General features: G+C 47.3%; 1 protein-coding gene and 1 non-coding gene across 5 annotated transcripts in view; one reads left to right on the top strand and one right to left on the bottom strand.

Moving 5' to 3' along the window:
• Positions 1–10,611, bottom strand: part of TFCP2L1 (transcription factor CP2 like 1) — a 66,319-nt gene extending 55,708 nt beyond the window's left edge. For 2 of the 4 annotated variants that reach the window (XM_057551878.1, XM_057551879.1), the window contains exons 1-3: positions 10,449–10,611; positions 9,820–9,849; positions 6,788–6,939 (exon numbers count right to left, since the gene is read on the bottom strand). In XM_057551878.1, coding sequence (XP_057407861.1) covers positions 6,788–6,939; positions 9,820–9,849; positions 10,449–10,510 — 244 coding nt within the window. In that variant the 5' untranslated portion in view covers positions 10,511–10,611. The remainder of the gene's footprint in view (positions 1–6,787; positions 6,940–9,819; positions 9,850–10,448) is intronic. The other 2 variants (XM_057551880.1, XM_057551882.1) reach the window with 1 other exon arrangement.
• A 6,484-nt stretch (positions 10,612–17,095) lies between these two features.
• Positions 17,096–17,168, top strand: TRNAE-UUC (transfer RNA glutamic acid (anticodon UUC)). The gene has a single exon. It is a non-coding gene; the product is annotated as a tRNA-Glu (tRNA).
• Positions 17,169–27,877: the final 10,709 nt, after the last annotated feature.

Genomic DNA, 27,877 nt, shown 5'->3' with positions numbered 1-27,877 from the left:
CACTGTTTTGGGGGGGGGGAACCAAGTTGCTAAAACAGTACACATAATATTATCTCATTTCTCTTACAGAGACACACATTCCTATAAGTGCATATGTATGTGTGCCTATATAATTAGACATACATGGGTTAATGTATGACTAAGAAAAATCTGGAAAGTGGGATTATGGGAAGCTTTTTAGAGTACAAATTTCTGTACAGTTTGGCTGTTCTAACAAGAAGTATGTGCTACTTTTACACTCAAAGAATAAGGGAGAAAGCATTAAAAAAAAAAAAAGTAATGTATTTAAGGGTCATTTGGTTTCCTCAGTTTATATTCCCAAACTTCAGGCTAAAAATTAATCTGGAAAGAAAAGTTCAGCTAAGGAGGAAGGATAACAAACAAAGTAACTAATCCTTTGCCTCATTCCTTAAATTCAAAGTCACTGATATAATTGGGGAGAGGGGAAACTATGTGGTGTACCATTTGCCAGACATTTGTTCTTCACTTAATTTTCAAGGCAACGCACAAAATGGGACCCGGCTCAATTCCACAGGTGAGGCACCCGAGGATTTTAGAGGTTAAGTGATCCCCCTAGAGCAGAAGCTGCCTCAGTTCTAGGATCTGGGAAAACAAGACTTCCCGCTGGGCGTTCTTATCTCCTGACCATTCCCTCAGGTCATGGTGGGTGGAGAGCCTGAGGGGCGGGGGTGGAGTAGGAGAAACTGATCATGGGGTTTTTGGTGTTGTTCGAGGAAGCATTTTCTCCCAGCTCCATTTCGGCTCCTTCCTGGGCTTCTCCCCTGCAAGGCTCCTACGCGCCCCCTCGGAGCTGCACCAGGCGTTGCAGGCAGCAGGCATGGCTCCTGGAAGGGCCAGCCTAGAATCCTGCCTGTGGGGAGCCCGAGGAAAAGTGGGTGCCTGCCCCTCCCACAATTCCCTTTACGGTCGCATCAGTGCTCAACCACTCCCCCCACGTGTGCCTGAGTTCACCTCTCTCGGCCTGTAAAATGGGAATAATACATTTTAGGGGAATTACTCAAAAGAGAATACCAGAAAGTGCTTTGGGAATTCTAAAGGCTAGGGTCCTCACCTCGCAATTAGAGTAATCCCTAACACAACAACTCACATCTTGTAGGAGTCCAGCGCTTTCTGTGATCACAATTTTATTTATTTATTTATTTTTGGCTGTGTTGGGTCTTCGGTTCGTGCGAGGGCTTTCTCCGGCTACGGCAAGTGGGGGCCACTCTTCATCGCGGTGCGGGGACCGCTCTTCATCGCGGTGCAGGGACCGCTCTTCATCGCGGTGCGCGGGCCTTTCACTATTGCGGCCCCTCCCGTTGCGGGGCACAGGCTCCAGACGCGCAGGCTCAGTAGTTGTGGCTCACGGGCCCAGCTGCTCCGCGGCATGTGGGATCTTCCCAGACCAGGGCTCGAACCCGTGTCCCCTGCATTAGCAGGCAGACTCTCAACCACTGCGCCACCAGGGAAGCCCGTGATCACAATTTTAAAGACAGTATTTTAACATCCTGCATAGGAATGTCTCCTGCAGGTTATGTCTATTATCTGGTGGTACAGTGAATGAAGAACTAACAGAAAAGGTCAGCAGGCCTTCCTGCCTTTAACCTATTCCAAAGCGACCACCTTTCAGTTCTAAGAGGTACAATTCTTAGTTCTAGAACCAACCCTGTGTTAATCTTTCAATTAGGAAAAGAAAGGATTAAAGTAGCAAAAAATAAAATAAAATAAAATAAAATACATCAAGGTCCCAATTTGATGACCATGTTAACTTCCTAATAGGACTAGGGGGAAACATGTATCCACTTTACTATTAATAATAGCTAATATGTGAGTTCATATAAAGTGCCAGACACTGTTTTCAGTGCTCTTCCCGCATTAACTCATTTTAGCTACATAGTAGCACGTACTTGGTAGGGATTCTATTTCCTTCCTTTTACACATGAGGAGTTGCAAGCACTGGGAGGTTGTTTAAATGACCTGCCCAGGGCGGGCTGCCCAATAGCTCACCCTCAGCGAGGCAGCAGCAGATCTTGGCTATCTGGTCTACCTCTCCAGCCATATATCATTCATACTCCTCCTCATGTTCCAAACCCTAGTCATATTGAATCGCTTAGGATTCTTCATAAACAGCGTGCTTAAATGCACCCACACCCTGCCCATTCTTGCCTTTGCACGTGGCTTTTCTCTCTCTCACCGAACCATCCTCTCTTTCCAACGGACAGGACAGGAAGTTTTATTCCATGAATGAATGAACGTAAGACTGTTGGAAAAATCCATCACTATATTTAAGATCGAAGACTTGCTTTGGTAGGAAATTCCAAAGTTTTCTCCATAACAAGCCATTCTTGCAAAGCTGTTCTTATCTCAAAGCCAGAATTGCCTACACAGATTGCCTGGGGTCCTCTTTCTTCTGATCTCCCTGACTCTCCCACCACCTTACCTACTTCATCCTTTCCCTCCGGCTACAGCCTTCGGGAAAGATGTCTCCACAGTGACCTTCGACCACTGACAAAGAGATTGGCCTGGGAGTTTGCAGACCTCCATTCAACAGCTGTCTACCCCTTCTCCTTCGGACTCCATTTCAGGGGAAGAGCGCGTACTTTGGTTCTCAAACCATTTTCACTGTATCCAAAACTAGCCGTTGGGCTTGGTGATAAGACACCCACAAGGAACACACCTTATCCAAGCCATGATGTGAGGGCATTGGTGTGACACTGCACTGAAAAATGAGCACCCAATGGTTTAAATGACTTTCATTTACAGATCCAGCATCCCTTCCATGTCTTCGGAGAACCTTAAACACATCATTACAAGAAAGAAGACATGGGATGGCCTCAGAGAAACAGTGCCCTAAACATCATAGAGCCAACGCAATAAACAGTAAACACTTAATAGCAAACTTTTTAATTAAACAGATAGGTTTTGACTGTTGACTGATATGTCAAAGCTCCTTTTTTTTTTAAAACTGATGCTTATTTGTCATATGACATAGGCATAGAAGCTACTTTAAATAAGGTATATAGAAAAAGATATCCAGTACAGCATTACTGATAATAGCAACAAAAAACAAAAAGAGAAAAAAAACAAAAACAAAAAACAAAAAGAGAGAGAAAAAAGTGAAATGGAAATAAAATAAATCATGCTTATTTTTAAATTTTCTGAATATTTACAGAGCATCTACTATCAAGGCACCAAGCTTAACGCTGGGGATACAATGTTAAAAACATAGATATGGCTCTGCCCTCATAGAGCTTCCATTCTATTATGGGAGACAGGCACTCAAGTAATTACATTGTATATTTCATCCCAGCAGTTATGACAATAATCAGTCTTAAATAATCAGAGAAAATAGTGAAATATTATGCAGACATTTTAAATGATGTCTAAGAGGCTTTATAATAGAAAATATTACAAGAATAGTATTTAATAAAAGAAACAACTTTATAAAGTATATGATCTCATAAATGTTTTTTTAAAAAGTATAGGGCTTCCCTGGTGGCGCAGTGGTTGAGAATCTGCCTGCTAATGCAGGGGACACGGGTTCGAGTCCTGGTCTGGGAAGATCACACATGCCGTGGCCCGTGAGCCACAACTACTGAGCCTGCGCGTCTGGAGCCTGTGCTCCACAACAAGAGAGGCCACGATAGTGAGAGGCCTGCACACCACAATGAAGAGTGGCCCCCGCTTGCCGCAACTAGAGGAAGCCCTCGCACAGAAACGAAGACCCAACACAGCCTAAATAAATAAATAAATAAATAAATAAATAAAGGTGCTAAAAAAAAAAAATTTAAAAAAAAAAAGTATAGAAGGAAGATTCAATGGTTGTAAAATCCATCTGTAAGAATAGGTGACTGAGAATGACTAAGAAGAATGATAAAAGGAACTTCTACTCCCAAAAAGGGAAACATAGGTCCAAGCTACAATTAGTTCAACTAGAAATGGGGCAACAATCAGGTATACAGGACAAACATCTACACAAGTGTCTGTTTCTGGACCAATAGTTTAGAATATAGCTTTTTAAATGTTTCGAAAGTGGCATTTAAACCAGTGAGAATAAGAGGTAAACTAGGCATTAACTAGTAGGTCAACTATTTAGAAAAATAAGTAAACTTAGACTTTTACATCACGTCACAAACTCCAAATGTAACGTATGAAAGTATAAATCCCACTGGTAAAGCTGGGAGAAAAAAAGAAATACATATATTTTATATAGTAATAATCCAAAATCATCATTAAATGACTAATTATTGTTTCCAAAAGAATTCCAAGCACATTGCAATGTTAAAATTTAGAAACCATTACATGAACTTTAGGAAACCACTAAGCTGATTTTGGGGCGGGCAGGCATTCTAAACATAAAAGAAAAATCATTTTAGAAAACTGAAAGACTTGACAGTAGATCCTGAAAGTCAATTTCTATCCATGACATACATCTCACACCATAAATATAGTTATCACAAAATAAATATGGTTAAATGGCCAGGGAAAAAATTGTTTCCAATATATGGCAGCTAGAAGGTTAATATTCTTCATATAGGGTATGCTCTTACAATCCGTGAGATGGAACCAACCCAATAAGAAATGTGCAAAGAACATGAATTTAACTGATGGAGAAATTTAAAAGACCAATAAATATATTTTAAATATTCAACCACATTAGCAATGAGGTTACATTTAAATGCTAGTTTAAGATTAAGCCCTGTGGGGACTTCCCTGGTGGCACAGTGGTTAAGAATCCGCCTGCCAATGCAGGGGACACGGGTTCAATCCCTGGTCTGGGAAGATCCCAGATGCTGCAGAGCAACTAAGCCCGTGCACCACAACTACTGAGCCTGCGCTCTAGAGCTTGCGAGCCACAACTACTGAGCCCGCGTGCCACGACTACTGAAGCCCGTGTGCCTAGATAGAGCCTGTGCTCCACAACAAGAGAAGCCACCGCAGTGAGACACCCGCACACCGCAACGAAGAGTAGCCCCCGCTCGCCGCAGCCAGAGAAAGCCCGCGCGCAGCAGCGAAGACCCACCGTAGCCAAAAATAAAAATAAATAAAATAAATAAATTTATTTTAAAAAATTAATCAGGAACATATAACTTAAAAAAAGACCTAAAGCAAATACACTAAATTAACACAGGGGCAACTCTTTTTGCCACTTTTATCTTCTCTATATTAGCAAAGGATAACTCTTTTAAAAAGACCTAGTGTGTTGACTGCCAAACATTGTTGAAAGTTGACTGAAAGAAAGGAGGGATGGGGTGAAGGGAAGGTAGGTGGGGCAGTCAAAGGCCTTACGGATGGGGGAGGGGGGGAGGCAGGCGCACTGGGCCAGCGGCTGGGCCAGCAGGGCCTCTGACCCCAGGATGGGCCAGGAACAAGAACCCCCCCAGACCTCAGCTCTCTGTAAACCTCACCCAGTTTCTTCATGCTGCACTTAGGCAAGAGAGCAGAGGCCCAGAGGGGAAAACCACTGCTCCAAGATATGCAAGCTGGTAGCGTTTGACCTTCCGTGAAAGAGAAAGGAAAATGGCCAAAGCCTTTCCCCAAACAAGCACAGACACACAGAGGCGTTCTTCCACACGGCCAGCTCACCTGCCGTCAGCGGTCACCAGCCTCAGCAGATGGAACATAGATCGCAGGGCCTGAGCCAGGCACCCACAGCTGACCAAGCTTGGCTTGGCAACCAGCTGAGTTCCCAGAGCCACCCCCAGGGATAAGCATGCCCTTGCCCTGGCCACATCTAGAGGCCAAAGCCGAGCCACCTGCTGATTCTGAGCTGGTTCCTGGCCCAGAAGCTGGCAAGCTGAGCTGTCAGAGGTAAGCCTGATAGTCAGGCTGGACTTCCACCCCCGGCTGGCTCCCCAAATCGGGAAGCCAGAGTTCTGCAGAAAGGAGGCCGCCCGTGGAAGATAAGCTGCAACCACACTGCCATCCCCTGCCTTTCCAGAAAGTACTGCATCCCCCTGCCCCTCGGCTCTGCTCACTTTAAACACAGGGGCAACTAATCCGCTGGATGCCAGGGCGTCTGAGGTGACCCAGAGGCGAAGGGCAATAAACACAGGCACATAGCATACAGAAACCACAAAAACACCACCGGTTAGGCCACTGGTCCACGGGTCCTGATAAAGGACATCAGAGATGGAACAGGCACTTCACGCGCCTTCATCCTCTCAAACCTCACAAAATGACACTTCTCATTTCACACGTGAACACACTGAGGCTCAGAGGAAAAGCCATAGAGCTGGGAAGCACTGGGGCTGGAAAGCAAAGTCAAAAGCCCGTGCCATTTCTCCCAGGACACGGTGAGCACGCTTGCCCCCATCGCCACAAAGGGCTCCTGCCTGGCACGTGTGGAATCCGGGCCCTGGGCTGCGTTAGGATGGGCCTTCCCGTCACTGCCGGGTGCAGCTCCAGAAAGGGCAGCTGACCTTGTATACCAAAGGTGCTCAATCCATGTCTGGGAAAGGACACCAGGTGTGGTCCCAGCAAGTAGTAATTATAAGTATGGTTGCCAATCACTGAGCATCATCTGCTCCCTGGAGGGCCCATACGAGGAATGTGAACCTTCACTCATTTGGCCTGAGTGCAACATAGCTGATGTGTCCATTTCTCAGATGAAAACACTGAGGCTCAGGAAGTCTCACAGCCAGGACACCAGAGCTCCTTTCCCGAATCCCAACTCTCCCACCCTGACAAGGTAACAGGCCCAAATGGGTCATTCAGGTCAACTCCCCACTCCTGGGCGGTCTCCCCAGCCCCCAGTCTCCACCCTGGCCCGGTGCGCCAGCACTACCTTGGTTGAGGTAGGTCAGAGTCTCTTCGTGCAGCTTCACAGCTGGGGACGTGGCGGCACACAGCACATACTGCAGGGGCGGCAGGCGGGCCTCGTTCTCGGGGGACAGCTGGGGCTCCTCTTGCTTGAAGATGGGCAGAGCGAGGACGTCGCTGCAACACAGGAGGGAGGGGTCAGGAGCAGGGTCCCCGGAGTCCATTCGCAAAGACAGGGCCAAGTGGCCAACCTTGGTGTCAAGGGCAACGCAGCCCAGCATGGTGCAGCAAGCGGGTTCAGCCTACCACACCGCATGTCACAGATACTCTAAGATGCTTTCCAATGAGGAAGACCAATCCTGGATGATTCTACTTTCACCCCATGACCTTCGAGAGATTTATTCAGGTGCCGCCTGGTTGCCATCTGCGAGAGTCTGGCTTTTAGAATAAGAACCCGAACAAAATTTTTAATCTTTTTAAATAAACTGTTCCAGTATTGGCCACTTCTCAGACCAAGACAACTTCCTGTCCTCCGGACTCTGTAAACCATGCAAATGGAGAAACTGTTTGCTTCACCCACCCAAACTGAGACAACCCTCCACCCTTCTAAAAAAAAAGGACAGCTAGCCCATAAGCCCTATTTTAAGGGTCATACTAATATCTCCTAAACGCAAAACAAGAAGGACCTTGGTTTCTGTTCAGTTTTCTTATCCAAATGGAAAATATTGAGATGCTCAAAGATTCTTTTCCTCCACCTCTAAACAAAAATCCCCATCAGATCCAAAAAATCAGCCTCACATCAGCCTAGGACTGGAGAACTTGTTTCTAGATGTATTTTTTAAGTGTCTTCCCAAGGAAAAAAGAAATCCTTGAGAACATGAATGACCTGCAAGCAGCAGAGACTTGGTTAAGCTCTCTGGATTAGGAACAGATTATGGCACGGACACCGATGCCAAAAAAGTGCCCGTGCCCTTATCTTAATAACCCTCTACCCTCTGAGCATCCTGGGTTCTGAATCAGATTCGCTGACCCCACTTCACTATAGAAACAGCAGAGTCACTGCTATAATCTGCTCCTCATACAGCACCATAAACGAGTATCTCTAAAACACAGACCCGGCACACACCCCAACATGTCGGACCAACTCTCAGAAGGAAAAGTCTGGCTTGGGGCTTACCTGGAAAACCTCCACTGTGGGGGGCCACCCCTGTCACCATCCGCGGCCCTGGCTCTCCCACCCCACACCTTCCTTTGCCCAGACAGGGGCACACTCCCAGCCCAAGAGGTTATCTAGGAACAGGGGAGAAGCAGGCAGGCCTGCTTCCCAGGCGATTGCATAATTTTGTGTTTGCCCAGACCACGTTAAGTTAATAATCCATGGGCTGGTGCCTTTAAATTTTAAAAAAGGGAGGGATGCAGGGGAGGAGGGTGGGTAAGAGCCATCACTCAACAGTAACTTGTTTCAAGCCTGGCATCCTTATTTGCTGAGGAATAAAGTCACCAGGACATGAAACAGAAGGAGGGAAGACGGGAGTACAGGCCACTACCTGGGAAGGTGAGACAACTTGCAGAGGTGCTGCTCAGTGAGGAGAGGACCAAACATAAAATGCACAAACTCAACAAAAGGACAAGACCTTCGCTCTAGAGCCAGGGGGACCAGAGGCATATTCACTGACCCTCACCTTGGCGTTCACCGAGGTCAACCTCTCCAAGGGTGAACACCCCAGCTTCCAAGGAGGGAAATTAAAATAGAGTGTGGGGACTTCCCTGGCCGTCCAGTGGTTAGGACGCCATGCTTCCACTGCAGGGGGTGCGGGTTCAATCCCTGGTCCGGGAACTAAGATCCCGCATGCTGCTAGGCGCGGCCAAAAAAAAAAAAAAAAATAGAGTGTGGCCCAACATGCTTTTTTATCCATGCTCCCCAAACGACCCCAGAAGCCCATATGGCTTTATGGTACCTTTCACCCCAACTCCCACCCCACCTCACCCCACTGAATTGCAATACCAAACTCCTAAAAGGTATCTGCGGTACTCCCCAAAATCCCATCTCCAGAGCAGGGGCACCTCCCACCCAAGAGGAGAATTATTCCCTAAAAGGATGACATTTTCGGTATCCAGGAAGTTTTAAATACACTCACTTCTCCACTCAGGGTCACCTCCAGACTTATTTCTAAGCTATGGCAACATACCGAATGGCCACAAACTATAAAATTCAGGCAAAATCACACCTAAAACTGCATGGTGAGGTACAATAAATGTATCCCATTGTAGCATTTCAAGTAAGCGAACAGACACGCCTTCTGCCAGGGATTAACATCTGCCCAGTAGGGGACTTGCCTGGCGGTCCAGTGGTTAGGACTCCACGCTTCCAGTGCAGGGGGCACGGGGAAGTAAGATCCCCGCAAGCCGCAAGGCATGGCCAAAAAAAAAAAAAAAAATCTTCCCGGTGGGCTTAACATCCCCCAGAGCAGTCTCCCTCTGGTGACATCACCATGGTCTGCAGAGAAGCCATTAGTCCTTAATTAAGACCCTAGACTTTTGCCATCCCCTACCGCTCTAGCCCATGATAAAACACAGCAGACATATCACGTAAATCCAATCACTCCTTTGCCTTCTGGAATGGGGATGCCTTCGGGGACGACTACTGGACAAATATCTACCAAAAGCCAGGATTTCCAAATCACCTGGACTGCTAAATCTAACTTGGAACTTCTAGGGACCAAAAATAAAAATAAAATAAAGCATGCAGGACGGGCTCTCACTGTGGGGCGGTCTGTACCAGCGACTTCCCACCTAGGTCCCACAATTCACTTTCTCTGAGCTCACACCAAATGCCCTTTGGGTTAAATTAGGCACATTTCATAAACTGTGACTAGGATGGAAATAAAGACAGGCTACAGCTGGTTCAGGCGAGTTCAGAAAGTGAAATGACCGCCCATTAGTACCCGGCCAGCTGCACAACAGGGAAAAACAATCCTCCAGGAACTGAAGCTAACGGAGGTGCCACTTCCTTCAAGGGGACAGGGGAGAAAACTTTGCAAGACGGGCAGGACTTACTTTTCCCTTTGAAGAGCACTAGTCAAATCCCTGCAGAAGAAGAAAGATTTCCATCAAGGGCAATCAACGTGCGGGCCTCGGGCCTACACGCGCAAGACCACCTGGTGGGAGGGGGCACCCGGTCCCTCCCAAGCCCCCGCCCGCCCCCGCCGGCCCGCCAGGCCCAGCGCAGGGCCGCGCTCGCCGCTCACTCGCCCCTCGGCCGGAGCAAGGACACTGGAGAGGACGCGAGGCTCGGAGAGGGACCGGGCGGAGAGGGGCAAAGAGCAGGGAACTAGACTCCCCGGGACAGGCTCCAGACCGACGGCAGGAAGTTTTCTCTTCTCCGACGCGAGCGGGGAGAGGAGAGACAGGGAGGCGGACGGCCCCGGAGAGGCTGCGGCCAGAGATGCGCGCTCTGCGCCCGCCGGGGTCGTCGGGGAAGCAGCCCCCGCGGGCACCAGGCTCCGCAAACCCGCCTCCCGGGGGGGGTCCCGAACTCTGAGCGTCGGGTCCCGCTGGGGTCGGTCCGTCGGTGCCAGGCGGGACTCTGGGCGGGTCTCCCTCAGTCCGCCAAGGGCGGGGGCGCTCGCGACCCCCGGCCCGGCCGCCCCGCTCCCGGCCGGCGGACCCCGGCGCAAGCTCCTTACCGCAGGTAGCTGCCGGAGTTGTGCTGGTTGTAGTGCTCGGGCTGCGTGTGCCAGAACAGCATGGCTGGGGCTCCGAGCCCGGCCCGACCCAGGCGCGCGGCGGACGGGACGCGGAGCGCGCCGACCTCTCTCGGTCACCTGCCAGCAGCGCTCCCGACCGCTGGGTCCGCCCGCCCCCCGCGCATTTATGGACTGCCCGGGGGGCGGGGGCTCGGCCGGACCCGCCCCCAGGCCGCGCGGCCGGGAGATGGCTCCAGCGGCCGCCTCACCTGGTGACCCGCACGGGCGCGTCCTCCCCGGGAGCGAGCGCGCCTCCAGGGCGGCGACCACGAGCGGGCGGCGTGGCCGCGGGCGGGGGCTGAGGCCCGGGCTCCATCCCGGCCCCCGGGGGCGGGGCCCAGGTAACCATCTCCGCAGCCCCGGTGTCACCGACGCGCCTCCTCCGCGCGCCCGCTCGCGCGGCCCCAGGGCGGGTGCCCGGGGCGGGGCCCCAGAGCGGTACCGCGGTTGGGCAGAGGCCGCTGTGAGCTTGGAAGTCAGGGACCCCGACCTTGCTCTGCCTGCACCCTTACCTTGCTCTTGCTTTTTCATAGCACTGTGACACTCTCAGAAATCGTATTTTGTTTTGTTTTTTAATGTACGCTTGTGTATGGATTGTCTCCAAGAGGGCAAGGCTTGGACTCTAATTCACTGTTTTATCCCCACCGCCTAGAAAAGTGCTTGGGACATAGTGAGTGCTCAATAAATATTAGCTGAATAAATATTTTAAAAAAGAAATGCATCAAGTGAGTAATCAGAGAAGGCTTCCTAGAGGACGTGACCTTGAGCTGAGGCCTTACAGATTCAGAGGAAATGCCTCTGTGAATATCCGGAGGGAAAGTGGTTCCAGGCAGGGCAATAGTAACCGACAAGGCCCTGCGGCTGACCTGCTTTGGCATGGCCTGGGGCTGGGTGACCCAGGGGAGAGCTTAGGAGGTGAGGCGGGCATGGTGAGTGGGGCAGATCAAAGAGGGCCTGGCAGGGCCTGGCAGGCCCTGGCAAAGAAGCAGCTGGGGTTTTATTCTAAGTGTGTTTTCAGCAGAGGAGTTGCGTGTATGATCTGCCTTTTGGAAAGATCAGTCTGGAAGGAGTGTGGACAGTGGGTCATGGGGGTGGGGCAGTTAGGAGGGAGTGGAGGTCAAAGAGCCATGACCCACACCCGAGTGACATTCACACCCACCCCATCCCCACGTTGGTCCAGCGCCTGGCGCAGAAGAGCTGCGCGTTCTATCCCAGACTGGTATTCAGAGCAAATGACATCCCCCAGAGACCGGGGCCCAGAACTCCCAGCTCCCCCAAGCATGGGGGTGAGTCAAATCCTCCCTCACTCTGCTCTCTAGGTGCCCCCCCCCACTCCAGCCACTGGTCACAACTGGCAACCCACCTCCTCTGGGCAGCTCTGAGGGCCCACCACCTCCCCACTGCTCTCCTGCCACTCAGATCCCCCTTCACGGATGGATTTGTTGCACCAGCCACAGGCAGGATTACAAGCAGACAGCCCGCAGCCTTCCACCCCAGGGGCTCTGTTGCAGAGCCTCCTTGCCCAAGGTAACCCCCTGTTGGGGTGACCCCAATGACTACCCCCACAAAATATCAAAGTCTGGCCATCTCTGCTGATGGGCTATTGTAGGCTTAGGATCCCCCATGGGGCCGGTCAGAGCTGTCACGGGACCTTCTTCATACACTCCTGTTTCCTTCCCATCCCTTGCATGGGTGTTAATTTCAAGGGAACCTCCAAATAAACATCCTGAACACTAAGCTCTGTCTGAGGGTCCATGACAAGTCCGGTGTTCATGCGGGAGGTGCTCTGAGGTGGTGTAGAAACAGCATGCCCTTTTCTGGATTCCCTCACTGGGCAGATACCCCCAGAGCACTTGCCGTGTGCCAGGCGTGGCCCTGGGTGCGAGGTGCAAGCTTGCATTCTGACTGGAGAGGCTGGTAGGTGAGCAGCAATGACAGTGTAGTGTGATCAAGGATGTAGAGGCTGCCCTGTGAATGCAAGGGAGGATTCTGGAGCTCGGAAAAGTCTCCCAGGTAGTGTGAGGTCTCCTGATGGATGGGCGGAAGTTTGGCCAATCTGTGAAGTCAAGGCTGGACGAGGGTCTCCAGCTAAGCATGCAGCCTGTGCAACAGCCTGGAGAAAGGGCATGGGAAGCATGGGAAGGAGATGACCCTGACTCAAATCCAGCTTTCCCACCTGGCTTTGTCAGGATGTGTGGGCCTGGGTTGGGGTAACTGGACCGCATGCAGCCTCTCACATCAGCCGGGTCCTGGGACTTGCTTTGACTGTAGAACACAGGTGTTCCAGTTCCAGTCAGCCCTAGGAAGCCAGGCAGCTTCTGCCTGCGCTCTCCTGGAGCTCTGGACCGCCGAGGGTTAGAGTCTAACCACCCCGCTGGAGAGCAAGGCCCACCGGACCCCCGCCATTCGGGCCACCAGCAGGGCCATCTTGGCTGGGCCAGTGGATCTGCTCCAGCAGACTCCGCATGGAACAGAAATGAGCCACCCACCAAGCCCTGCCCAGAATGCAGCCCTGGGAGCAAACACACAGACGCGGCTTTAAGCCACGAACAGGTGACATGGTTTGTCTCATACCACCGGAGAAATGATTACTGGACCCTTTGAACCTCAGTCTTGCCTTTGGTGAATGGGAGTGATCAGGCTTAGTTCCAAGGTGGTGATGAAACTTAGGGTCAGTGAGCGTAGCCTCTCAGGAATGACCAGCCCTTTCTGTCCCTTTAGGTGACTGCATACCTTCGCTCCATTCCTAGATTTTGGCTCTTTTGTTTCTGGTGATGCTGCACGGCTTGCGGGATCTTAGTTCCCGGCCCGGGGATTGAACCCGGGCCCTCGGCAGGGAAAGGGCCGAGTCCTAACCACTGGGCCCCCAGGGAATTCCCAGATTTTGACTCTCCTGAGGGTAGGATTGGCAATGCCCTTGGAGACTGCCTCTGAGTCATGCTGTGTGAACAAGGATGCGTACCCCTGCCTGTGACTTGTCATTGTTGCACAATTAGGACCAGCCTGGGCCCCAGGGGCTCCCAGTCCTGTCAGGAGAAGACAGAGGTGCAGGCGATGGCCTATCGGTCCCTCTTTTCATTTTGTAAATGTCCACAGTTCACTTATGGTGGACTATTTTTTTTTTTTTTTTGGCTGTGTTTGGTCTTCATTGCTGCACGCGGGCTTTCTGTAGTTGCGGCGAGCGGGGGCTACTCTTCGTTGCGGTGCACAGGCTTCTCATTGCGGTGGCTTCTCTCATTGCAGAGCATGGGCTCTAGGTGCACGGGCTTCAGTAGTTGTGGCATGCAGGCTCAGAAGTTGTGGCTCCCGGGCTTAGTTGCTCCTTGGCATGTGGGATCTTCCCGGACCTGGGATCGAACCCGTGTCCCCTGCATTGGCAGGCGGGTTCTTAACCACTGCACCACCAGGGAGGGCTATTGACTTTTACTCTGTGCCAGGCCTGGCGCCATTCCCTGCAGTTTGCCGATGCTGAGAAGTAGGCTTATCACCCCATCTCACAGATGAGGAAACTGAGGCTCAGGAAGCTGAATGCCACAGCTGGGTTTCAAGGCCAGAGCTGAGAGTTCAGGGCCTGTGCTCTTTGGTTACCATCAATTCCTGTCCTGAGGCCTTGCATTTCTTTCTTCACACGAGGCTGGGCAAACGTGCTGGGATCAGAGGTGCGTCTGCTCCTAAGGAGCGGCCTGGGGCCCCACAGAGCTCGTGGGCAGGGGTGTTCTCCTGGGGTGAGCCTCTCCCATGGGCCCTATTATGCCCACAGGCTTGGGGACAGTGGGTTGCAAATACAGAGCGGGCAGCATCCTCCAGCTGGAGGCCAGGCCCGCCCCCACTGCTGTACACTCCGCCCAGGCAGGGGAATGGGATGGGCCCGGTGCTGGCAGGAGGGAGCCCTCCTGCACTTGGTCTCTGGCCTGCGGGGCCCTCTTGACTGTACCTCGGGCCCTGACTCCCGCTGAGGGGCAAAGCCCCAGGCAAGGAACATGCAGGAAGCTCCCATCTGCTGAGCCCTGGCTCTGCACAGGCATTAATTTCACTAATGCACTCTCTCCTCTACAGCCCTGCAAGTTTCACTGCAATTACCCCAGGAGGCTCCAAACGCTGGAACGACCTGCCCAAGGCGAGGGGACTGAGATCCAAGATTTGAACCCAAGCCTCCTAACGTTAGACCTCTGGACTCGGTGCCCTGTCCCGGTGCTGCCTCTCGGCCCCCAGCCTAGGCCAGGGCATGGGTGGGGCAGCTGTGCCCAGGGTTTTGGCCCACCTCACCCCATGTGCACCCAACAGCTGGGGGAGGCGGGGGTCTCCAAGGCCCTCAGGAGCTGACAGCCCTCCTGGGGAAGCAGCAATCTTCTGTGAGTCTGTGCCCCCAGCAGGCTCTGGAATCTCCTAGGCAGGGCCCACGTCCTCCTTGGAAATGCGTCCCCTGCACGTGGCATGGGGTCATCACACAGAGGCTACTTAGGAGCTGCTCTTCTAATGTGAATGACTTGAACTGACATGAAGCACTATGGGAGGGAATTCCCTGGCGGTCCAGTGGTTGGGACTCAGCGCTCGCACGGTTGGGGCCCTGGTTCCATCCCTGGTCTGGGAACTAAGATCCCACAATGGGAGACGCTTCCGATAGGAAAATCACTAGTACCGTCGATTATGCAATTAGCTAATGTTCTAGGAATAACATAGAATTACGCACATTCAAAAAGTTCAGCCCCCCCCCGACTTCCGCCCCATCCCGCTCATCAGTGTGCCTCCTGGGGACTCTTCCCGAGCTGTGTGGCACCCATGAGTACACATGTGTCCGAAGGAGGCTGCAGGGGCCACGCTAGGGCTGCCGGGGCTGCCCAGAGATCTTAGAGCTGGATAATCCTGGCAGGCTTCCTTGGGGAAGGAGAGGCCGGTAATCTGAGCTGGGTCCCAAGGGAGGTAAGATTTCTGTAGATGAAAGAAAACAGCAGGAGGTTCTCCAGGCATGAGGAACAGCATGTGCAAAGGTGCCGAGGGAGGAGAGAGTGTGGTTCTCTAGGGGGACAACAAAGTGGGAGCCGCAGGGAGTAAGAAGGGGCCAGGTGACCTCTGACTTCTGGGGAGCGGACTGGCTGTGTTGCGTTGGGCAAGTCACTTAACCTCTCTGTTGCAGAGTTGCAATGGACATTTACTGAGGAGTGCTCTTGGGATCAGCAGCTGTGGGGAGTGGGGGTGAAGGAGGGAAGACGTGGGCAGACGGGCGAGTTAAGCTATGAGACCTCCATGGATCCTAAAGGGACCCGGGGACTGGAATGGCCCTCCGAGTTGTCTAGAACTGGGACAAGGAAGTCAGGTCTTTGTATACTCACACTGACCAGTAGCATCAGGCACAGGTTGCCCCTGGGGAGGGGAGGGACCTTGGCAAAGTGACTCAGCTGGTGGCCAGTCCTGGAGAGGGACCCAGCCAGTGCTATGCTCTGAGGGCCTTGGCCTGGGAGGGCACACCTGGGCTGGACCTGACCACATCGACCATGCTCTCCGAGCCGAGCCTTCGTTTACGGAATGAAGACACACCGCCTGCGTCTTGGAGCCGTTGGGAGGACTAAGCAAGAGAGTGTTCAGGATGCTCCCAGCTTCCCTAAACACTGTCAGCTTTTCTGCTGCACATCACCAATCTGAGTGTTCACTCCTTCTCGAACGTTCCAAAGTGTGCAGTGGGTAAAAAACCCCAAGTCCAAGTTAGGATTACATTCTGATGCAAGTAACAGCAACCTCGACAGAAAAACAGCTCAGATGAGATAGAGGTTTATTTCTCCCTCAAGTTCTAGAAGTCTAGAGTGTTGACACTGTCCAGTACGGTGCCAGTGAACCACATGCGGCCAGTGAGCAATTGACACATGGCTAGTCTTACAAATGAACCTGTCTACGAGACAGAAACAGAATCGTGGACATTGAGAACAGACTGGTGGTTGCCAAGGTGGAGGGCACTGGGGGAGGCGTGGAGTGGGAGTTTGGGGTTAGCAGATGCACACTGTTAGATAGAGAGTAGATAGACAACAAGGTCCTACTGTAGAGCACAGGGAACTATATTCAATATCCTGGGATAAACCACAATGGAAAAGAATATTTTTTAAAAAAAGAATGTATATATATATGTATAACTGAATCACTTTGCTGTACAGCAGAAGTTAACACAACATTGTAAATCAACTAGACTTCAATATAAAAACTGATAAACAACAAAAAAGAAATATGGCTAGTCTTAATCAAGATGTATTAAAAGTGCAAAGGGGCTTCCCTGGTGGCACAGTGGTTAAGCATCTGCCTGCCAATGCAGGGGACACGGGTTCGATCCCAAGTCCTGGAAGATCCCACATGTCTCGGAGCAACTAAGCCTGTGCGCCACAACTACTGAGCCCATATGCCACAACTACTGAAGCCTGCGCGCCTAGAGCCTGTGCTCCGCAACGAGGGAAGCCACCGCAATGAGAAACCCGCGCACCGCAACAAAGAGTAGCCCCCGCTCGCTGCAACTAGAGAAAGCCCGCGTGCAGCAACGAAGACTCAACGCAGCCAAAAATAAATAAATTTATTTATTTAAAAAAAGAAGTGTAAAGTACAGGAATTCCCTGATGGTCCAGTGGTTAGGACTCTGCACTTTCACTGCCAAGGGCCCAGGTTCAATCCCTGGTCAGGGAACTAAGATCCCACAAGCCACAAGGTGCAGCCACAGATAAATAAATAAATAAACAGAAGTGCAAAGTACACAGCAGTTTCAAAGATTTTACATGAAAAAAAGAATGTAATGTAGCCCGTCAATAATTTTTATACTGATCACATGATAAATGATAATATTTTGAACATACAGCTGGCCCTCGATATCTGCAGATGCGGAACCCTGGGATGGGGCGGGGTGGGGGCGCTGGGGCAGCCGTAAAGGGCTTGAGCCTCCTTGGATTTTGGTATCTGCAGAGTTCCTGGAACCAAACCCCTGCAGATACCAAGGGACAACTGTGTTGAGTTAAATACACAATATTATTAAAATTAATTTCACCATTTATTTTTACTTTTTTTAAATGTGACTACCACTAGAAATTTTAAATTTAAATCTGTAGCTTGCATTATATTCCTATTGGACAGACTGGTCCAGAGCAGTGGCTCTCAACCCAAGATGGCTTTGCCCCCCAGAGGACACGTGGCAATCTCTAGAGACACTTCTGGTTGTCCCAACTCAGGGTGTGGGGTGCATCTTGTGGGTAGAGGCCAGGGATGCTTCTAAACAACCCACAGTGCACAGGACAGGCCCCACAGCAAAGAATTCTCTGGTACAAAATGTCAATAGGGCTCAGGTTGTGAAACTGTCCTAAAGGTAACGAGTGCCTGGAATTCTGCAGTGTCAGGAACCCAGCCTTCTGATACCTTGTTTCTTTGCCATGTGTACCTTCCACTTGCAAGGTCACAGCGTAGTCTAAAATGGCTACAGTAATCAAGACAGTATGGTACTGGCACAAAAACAGAAATATAGATCAATGGAACAGGATAGAAAGCCCAGAGATGAACCCACGCACATATGGGCACCTAATTTACGACAAAGGAGGCAAGAACATACAATGAAGAAAAGACAGTCTCTTCAGTAAGTGGTGCTGGGAAAACTGGACAAGTACATGTAAAAGAATGAAATTAGAACACCCCTTATCACCATACACAAAAATAAACTCCAAATGGATTAAAGACCTAAATGTAGGCCAGACACTATAAAACTCTTAGAGGAAAACATAGGCAGAACACTCTATGACATACATCACAGCAAGATCCTTTTTGATCCACCTCCTAGAGAAATGGAAATAAAAACAAAAATAAACAAATGGGACTTAATTAAACTTAAAAGCTTTTGCACAGCAAGGGAAACCATAAACAAGACAAAAAGACAACCCTCAGAATGGGAGAAAATATTTGCATATGAAACAACAGACAAAGGATTAATCTCCAAAATATACAAACAGCTCATGCAGCTCAATATCAAAAAAACAAACAATCCAGTAAAAAAAATGGGCAGAAGACCTAAATAGACATTTCACCAAGGAAGACATACAGATGGCGGCCAAGAGGCACATGAAAAGATGCTCAACATCACTAATTACTAGAGAAATGCAAATCAAAACTACAGTGAGGTATCACCTCACACCGGTCAGAATGGCCATCATCAAAAAATCTAGAAACAATAAATGCTGGAGAGGGTGTGGAGAAAAGGGAACACTCTTGCACAGTTGGTGGGAATGTAAATTGATACAGCCACTATGGAGAACAGTATGGAGGTTCCTTAAAAATCTAAAAATAGAACTATCATATGACACAGCAATCCCACTACTGGGCATATACCCTGAGAAAACCATAATTCAAAAAGAGTCATGTACCACAGTGTTCACTGCACCTCTATTTACAATAGCCAGGACATGGAAGCAACCTAAATGTCCATCGACAGATGAATGGATAAAGAAGATGTGGCACATATATACAATGGAATATTACTCAGCCTTAAAAAGAAACGAAATTGAGTTATTTGTAGTGAGGTGGATGGACCTAGAGTCTGTCATACAGAGTGAAGTAAGTCAGAAAGAGAAAAACAAATACTGTATGCTAATGCCTATATATGGAATCTAAAAAAAAAGTTCTGAAGAACCTAGGGGCAGGACAGGAATAAAGAGGTAGACACAGAGAATGGACTTGAGGACATGGGGTGGGAGGGCGATGCTGGGGCAAAGTGAGAGTAGCATCGACATATATACACTACCGGATGTAAAATAGTTGGCTGGTGGGAAGCAGCAGCATAGCACAGGGAGATCGGCTGGGTGCTCTGCGATGAGCTAAAGGGGTGGGATAGGGAGGATGGGAGGCAGGCTCAAGAGGGAGGGGATATGGGGACATGTATATGCATGTGGTTGATTCGGTTTGTTGTGCAACATCAACTAACACAGTATTGTGAAGCAATTATACTCCAATAAAGATCTATTAAAAAAATAAAATAAATAAATAAAAATAAAACGGCTGCTGGAGCTCCAGCCATTCTGACAGCACTCCCATCAGCCTCTAAGGAAGATGGGAGAATGGATCTGAGGGGGAGACTAGTATCTGCCAGGGGCACCAGGCAAGACATATGATTCCCATTTTACAGAGGGATACACGGAGGCAGGAATGCTGGCTGCTGACACTTTACAGCTGGGCACCTCTCTGGAACTTTCCCTCCTCTGTCATGTCCCCTTCACTGGGGCCGCCTACACCCAAGGGCTGGTCGACATGACATATAAAGGTCTGGCTCCCACGCCCCAGCTTGGGACAACGCTGCGAGGCCATCCCAGCGTCAGAGCTGCCGTGGGATTGGCTGAAGCCTTCCTTGCATCTGCCTAGCAGTTCAACTCTCCCCTCCGTGCACTTCATTTACACACACCCCGACATCCATGCCAACAGCACTCCCCCAGAAACTTCCTGCACCCGATCTCCATCTCGGAGTCTGCTCTCGGGGGGTCTCTCCTAGGATGGCAGGTGGGAGATGCACAGGGATGAGGGGAGTGGCAAAGCCCTCAGCTCTACCATTCGCCAGACCTGGGGCTCCTCTGAGTCTCACTTTCCTAGTCGCGTCCCTGTCATCTGTTAGCTTATTCATTCATTCATTTAACAAGTATTTTTTGAGCTCTGTTACTGGTCGGGCAACCACACAGACGGTCCCCATCCTCACAGAGCTGAGGCTTTGATACAGGGAGACAAACGTGCAAGCAAACTCACGGTCCCATGGTGGGGTGTGGAATTGTGAGGAAGCAAAGGCACAATGGGCGTGGAAGGGCTCCACAGACTGCCAAGCCCTAGGAAGGAGCAGAATTCTGCACCCAGGGGTCGATACCTAGCTCTCCTCTCCCACCTGCAGAACCCGATTCTGCAGGAGCTTGGGGTTGCCTGGGAGCCATGCTTCCCTCCTGGGCCTTGGGTACATTCAGGAGGCAGTTCTGTCCATTGGGCAGCTCCCTGCTCTGCCCAGTGTGGCCTGAGGAGTCCTGAGAGCTGTCCCCTTAGAATCAGGCACACCCCCCGCACGCCCAGGACCCCACGTTCACCAGCAATTCCCCTGCTCCCACCCGGCCACCTCCGGTGGTCAGGAGCCGGGCAACAGTTTCTCATTGCCCTGTCCACCAGTGCAGACTTTGCCCTGGTTGCCTAGAATCTTTTGACCCCTTCCCCATGCTCGACCGACTATTTCATTGAACCTAAGATGCCACCAATTGTAAGATATCCCATTATTTTATGGACCGATAAGAGAAAACACTGGGAATTAAACTCTGACACAATGTTTTCTTACCACGTAAAATCTGCATTTTGTTCTTCTTGAAAGATCTCATTTTCTTTACTGAGACATCTATCTCTCTTGTGCACACATAAAGAAGGAAAACATAAGCAAAGGAGATCATTTAACTTATTTCTAGAAGTTCTCTATATTTTCAGGTACAACTCTTCCGGGTTCCCTTTTAATTCATAGTTGTCTGTTGTAGGTTCTGCATTTGGGGATGGAGCATTGATGGTGCAGCATTTATGAGCACTGTTTGCGCCAGAATTTTCTTCCAAGCTGCAGATACCTCATCTGCACCCTTTTTTATTTTTGGTTTTTTTAATTTTTTTTTGGCCGCATTGTGTGGCATGTGGAACTTCCCCCACCAGGGATCAAACCCACACCCCCTGCAGTGGAAGCGTGGACTCTTAACCAGTGGGCCACCAGGAAAATCCTGCACCCTTTTAGAATAAATTTATTTTGTTGACGTATAGTTAATTTACAATGTTGTGTTCGTTTCTGGTGTACAGCAAAGTGACTCAGTTATACATAAATACATTCTTTTTCATATTCTTTTCCATTATGGTTTATCACAGGATACTGAATATAGTTCCCTGTGCTATACAGTAAGACCTTGTTTTTTATCCTTTCTCTATATAATAGTTTGCATCTGCTCATCCAAAACTCCCAGCCCATCCCTCCCCCACCCCCTCTCCCTCTTGGCAACCACAAGTCTGTTCTCTATGTCTGTGAGTTTGTTTCTGTTTCGTAGATAAGTTTATTTGTATCATTTTTTTAGATTCCACATATAAGTGATATCATATGATATTTGTCTTTCTCTGTCTGACCTATTTCTCTTAATATGATCATCTCTAGGTCCATCCATGTTGCTGCAAATGGCATTATTTCATTCTATTTTATGGCTGAGTAGTATTCCATTGCATATATGTACCACATCTTCTTTATCCATTCATCTGCTGATGGACATTTAGGTTGTTTCCAGGTCTTGGCTATTGTGGATAGTGTTGCAATGAACACTGGGGTGCATGTATCCTTTTTAATTAGAGTTTTGTCTGGATATATGCCCAGAAGTGTGATTGCAGGATCACATGGCCTCACCTGCACCCTTTTGATGGAGGTGTTTCACAACCTTATAAAGAAGTTTCATGTATATACGGGCAATGCCAACTCCATCACAAAACTGCCAAATGGCCAAGAGCCATCACCAATGGTCAGAAGCATCCTGATTTGAGAGACATGAAAATGTGGAGGAAAAAAAAAAATCATGTCTTAGAATCAGTGAAATATGCTGGTTTATCACAATTGTGAATCCCACCTTCTTAAGGTCAAATTTTTAAACTACATTTCCCAGCCTCCTTTGCAGATCTGTGACCTAGTTTCTACCAATAAGATGCACTCATCAAAGGCTCTGATTTGGAAGTGACATGAGGAAGCAGGCTGTGCAGAGGTCATCCGTTTTTCTGGCAGGGGTGGCAGCAGAAAAAGGGTTTCTGAGGCTAATCAGACCAATTAAGCAGGACCGTTTCTGGGAGCATTGCTTAGACTTGCTTCTTCAGCCCTTCTAACAATTCTGCAGGAACGAAATTCCTTTCTGCCCCCAACTAGGTAGAATTGCCCATCTAAGATCTCTTCTTTCCTTCTTCTTGGTGAAAACAAACAAACAAACAACAACACCTCTGATCTTGCTGGGGCTTAGCAATTTGTGGCCAACTGAAAACCTACATTTCCCAGGCTCCCTTGGAGAGCTAACCACATGACTAAATTCTGACCAATGAGATGTGAGTAGAAGTTGGTGGGTGGACCTTTGGGGGAAGTTCCTTAAAGGTGAGCTGACTTCAGTGTATCCCACAAAGTAATGATCCTCAGATGGGGTGGCGTGGGTCAGCTCCCCAAAACTAAAATTTCATCTTATTATTGTTCATTGTAACCATAGGTCACATATTCAAGGGAAATATCTTCAAAAACAAAATCACACCCTGAAATGCATATTTGCAATTATGATAAAGCAAGAAAGATATAAAACCTTAGTTCTCTCCACTGTCTGTTGATAACTCCCTGCCCATGGAGAATGCTTTTGGCTCTACACACACGTTTATACTTAGTGTCTGGACCCCAGTCAGCTACAGAAGTAATTGCTGGGTACAAATTGGCAAAGTGCTTCTGTACATAATGTTAATGCAGGAAATATTTGACAGGTTAGACTCTGAGTTTATTGCCTTGCCCTTTTTTGCAGGTAAATTTTGAATTCCCTGACCACTGATTTGGGTTTTATTTTGTATTTACAAGATGTGTCATTGAATAGAAATGAATGTCCCTAACTAGGGGAGGTGATGGATGTGTTAATTAGCTTGATCTTGGTAATCATTCCACAGTGTATATGCATACCAAATCATGACAATGTACATGTTAAATATATTCAATAATACGTGTCAGTTATTCCTCAATAATTTCAAAGTTAGGGGAACAAAATTAATGTCCACCTTATGGAAAACCTATATTTATAACTCCCCTGAAGACATCATAAAGACACTATTTCAGCCCTGAATTGCCCATCAGATCTTTTTTTATTTTAATATTTATTTTTTTATGTATTTTTTATGTATTTATTTATTTATTTTTATTTGGTTGCACGGGGTCTTAGTTGCGGCATGCATGTGGGATCTAGTTCTCTGACCAGAGATCAAACCCGGGCCCCCTGCATTGGAAGCACAAAGTCTTAACCACTGCACCACCAGGGAAGTCCTGCCCATCAGATCTTAAATGATATTAATTGATCCTAATTTGGTACTGGGGGCTGCAAGTTACAGAATCTAAAGTTTTAAAATTGGGTGAATGGAGAGGGTTGGGTTTGAGGCTATAAAGGTAAAGATGTGACAGGCTGGAAAGTTGTTACCTTTAGTCATATAGTAGTGAAACATTTGGTCAAATTGTTGCCTATGGTCCTTTGGAAGCTAGATTCTGTGCCAACCAAGTCTGTAGGTTAGCACAGATGGTGGAAAGGGGGCAGAACATTGGCATGTGTTGACTCAGCTCATTCTGGCTGCTCTGAGCCAAGTTCTACAAGAAAAAGAAAACCGAGATGAGAGCCAGCTGGTTGGAGAAGGAAGGAAATACCACTCTGCCTACAGCCTGAATTCTAAATTGGTTGAGGGTCCTGGTTTGGAGCCTTGCAGAGTTGAATTCCGCTGCTCCACACACCCCCTCGCCCGCACCCCCCGCCCCCCCGCCCCATATCCCCCATGCTGTGCAATGAATGTGAAGAAACAGTCTTAGCTGGGGGCAGAAAAATGGTCTCGCATCCTTTTCAGTCTCACTCTAGTGAGAGTTTTCTGCCAGATGAAGGGGGCAAACCCACCAGGAAGATTGGATTAAGGGTGTGATTAAGGGTGTTGCCTTCCCACCTGAACCTATTGTTTCAAATGACCTCAAGGCAGGGGCAGAGGGGGATGGGTCAAGGGGGATGGGCAAAGAGGGTGGGCCAAGGGAAAAGAGGATAGAGATCTGCAGTTACAGAGCTCAATATTTTCAGACTAAAAAAAGTCATCGCAGTATATATAACTGTCATAGGATTAGTGTCCAGAATACATTAAGAAGTCCCATAAATTAGTGAGAACAAGACAACACATTCAGTTGAATAAGGGGCAAAATAATTGAAGAGGAATTGCCCAGAAGAGAAAACACAAATGGCCCATAAGCATATAAAACACTGTTCAACCTAATTAGTAGTCAGGAAAATACAAATTTAGGCCACGAGATAAAATTTCACAGCCTGGCAAAAATTTTAACGTCTGAAATACCAAGTGCCAGACACTTGTGCAACAGTGCTGAGGATGGTGTAAATTGGCAAACCACCGTAGAAAATGTTAAATGTGCACATTCCAAGCCCTAGCAATTCTACCCCTAAGTATATTCCCTGGAGAAATTCTTGAACTTGTGCACCAGGGATCAGAGCAGAAGTGTTCATAAAAAATAGGAGCAGTAGCCATCTCCAACTGTAGAATAGATTAACAATTTTGGTATGAACAAATTCAACACAGAAATACATACAGCAGTGAAAATGAAATAAAAACAGTCACATGCATCTACGTGGTTAAATCTCAGAAACAATCTTGAAAGGAAAATCTCAAGTTGCCGAAGAATTTTTTCTATTTATAAAAAGTGTAAAAACAGACAAACTAAACAATACATTGTAAAGGGATACATAACTATGTAGAAAAATACGGATTTTAAGTGCCAATGGGGGGAAATGGGGAGTTGCTTTAGTTTTTAAATGCCCGTATATGTATATGCACTCTTTTATGTATGATACACATATAAAAACAAAACAAAAAACTCACAATAAAAACAAACCAAAAAACTGTGGGGAGGCAAGTTATTGGGCTATGATTACTCACACATAGATCTGACCAGGAGAAATAGCTCTAACATAACAGTCAGAGACTCCAAAATCCCACTTTCAATAATGAATAGAGCAACCAGACAGCAGATAAATAAGGAAATAAAGGACTTGAATATCACTTTAGACTAATTGTACCTAATAGGCTTATACAGAACATACACCCAACAACAGCACAGTACACAGTTTTCTCAAGTGCACACAGAATATTCTCCAGGATGGACAATATGTTAGGCCACAAAACAAGTCTTAATAAATTTAAAAAGTTGAAATCATACAAAGCATTTTTTCTGATCACAACAGAATGAAACTAGAAAGCAGCAGCAGCAGAAGGAAAATCAGAAAATTCACAAATGTGTGAAATTAAACAACACACTCTTTAACAACCAATAGGTGAAGAAAAAAATCAAAATGAAAATTAGAAAATATCTTGAGACAAATAAAAATGAAAACACAACATACCAAAACTTATAGGATGCAACAAAGCAGTGCTAAGAGAGAATCTATGGCTGTACGTGCTTACATTTAAAAAAAGAAAGATCTCAAATCAGCAACCTAACTTTATACCTTAAGGAACCAGAAAAGGAAGAACCTAAAGCTGGCAGAAGGAGGGAAATACTAAAGATTAGAGGTAAAATAGAGAATAGGAAAACAATAGAGAAAATTAATGAAACCAAGAGTTTCATTCTTCAAAAAAGATCAACAAAATTGACAAACCTTTAGCTAGACTGACAAGAAAAAAAGAGAAAAGGGTCAAATAACTAAAATCAGAAATGAAAGAGGAGACATTCTACCAGTTTTACAGAAATAAAAAGGTTTACAAGAGAGTACTATGAACAATCATATACCCCCCCAAATTGAATGACCTAGATAAAATGGACAAATTCCTAGAAATACACAACCTACCAAGACTGAATCATGAAGAAAATAGAAAATTTGAACAGACCTATAACTTGTAAGGAGATTGAATCAATAATAGAACACTTCCCAACAAAGAAAAGCCTAGGACCAGATGATTTCACTGGTGAATACTACCCAAACACTTAGAAAAGAACTAACATCAATCCTTCTCATACTCTTCCAAAAAACTAAAGAGGAAGGAACAATTCCTAACTCATTCTATGAGGCCAGCATTACCATGATACCAAAGCCAGGCAAAGACATTATATGAAAAAACAGACCAATATCCCTTATGAATATTGATGCAAAAATCCTCAACAAAATACTGGCAAACCAAATTCAACAGCTTATTAAAGGGTTTATTCACCATGACCAAGTGAGATTTATTCCTGGAATGCAAGGATAGTTCAACATATGAAAATCGGTCACTATTATACACCCCATTAACAGAATGAAGGACAAAAACTGCACACATTTATCTCAATTGACACAGAATTGCATTTGACAAAATTCAACACCCTTTCATGATTAAAACACTCAACAAACTAGAAATAGAAGGAAACTACCTCAACATATGGAAAACTCACAGCTAACTTCATACTCAATGCTGAAAGATTGAAAACTTTTCCCCTAAGATCTAGAACAAGTGAAGGATGACTGCTTTCATCGCTTCTCCTCCACATAGTACTGGAAGTCCTAGCCACAGCAGTTAGGCAACAAAAAGAAGTAAAAGGCATCTAAATTGGAGGTTAATAAGTAAAAGTACCTCTATTCACAGATGACATGACCTAATATGTAGAAAATCCTAAAGATTCTACAAAAGAACTGCTAGAACTAACAAACAATTTCAGCGAAGATATAGAAGCAACATGCAAAAATCAGTTTGCTTCTCAAGTAACTTTGTTCTGAGGATTTTGTAGGCTAGAAACTTTTTTTGGAGATTTAAAATAACTTAAGGATGTAGTAAAACACTGCAAGAAAAAAGATATTTTTAAAAATTAAAGATGAGGTGGTAGAAAATCCATGTGAGAAAGGAAATATAAAGTATACTGATTCACTCTGCAGAAAGTATATTTATATAAACATTTAATACATAGCCAAGAAATATATGAGTTTAAAATGAAAATAAAACCAATAAACAATTTCCTATCCCACCTACCAACATTTTCTAGACTTTTCCTGAAGTGATTCAAAATGGAATGATTTTTAACTAATAAACCTGTTTTGTTACTGTTATTTTTTTATTGTTCTAACGCAGACTTGGAAAACTGACTGGCAATCATGTACATGAGTAGGATTTGACTGGCAAATGTTGCTGTAGGTGACACTGTAAAGAGCTAACTATTGTGCTGTCTTTCCCCCAAAATACCAAAAGAAAGGAGAGCTAGAGTCTGGGACAACAACACTCTATACATTTCTCCTGGTAATTCGCTCATTTTTTTGGGAGAAAAATCTCAGTTGTGCATTTTGGTTTTCTTTGTTTAATTGGTTTGGAGAGGTGTCAAGTTATATGTGATTTTAAAAATAGGTGTGTGTGTGTGTGTGTATTATTTTTATTGTGTTGGTGTATGTGTATTTCCTGAACTTACTGTTTTTCTGCACACAGTGATGAAGAAAGTTGAAGATGGGAAACTTTCTCTGTAGACCAGTTTTCAAGTATTACTCTCGTTTTCATCCAATTTTTCATTGCTACCATTACCAGAAATTCATACCATTATTGCCAAAACCTCTCTTGGGGGTGTTTTAGGTAAATCAGTTCCAAAGAGTCTTGCAGTT

The sequence above is a fragment of the Balaenoptera acutorostrata genome, chromosome 8, assembly GCF_949987535.1.
Source record: "Balaenoptera acutorostrata chromosome 8, mBalAcu1.1, whole genome shotgun sequence".
Classification (NCBI taxonomy): domain Eukaryota; kingdom Metazoa; phylum Chordata; class Mammalia; order Artiodactyla; family Balaenopteridae; genus Balaenoptera; species Balaenoptera acutorostrata.
The sequence above is the reverse complement of the archived record's forward strand: the minus strand, read 5'-3'. Positions and strand labels throughout refer to the sequence as shown.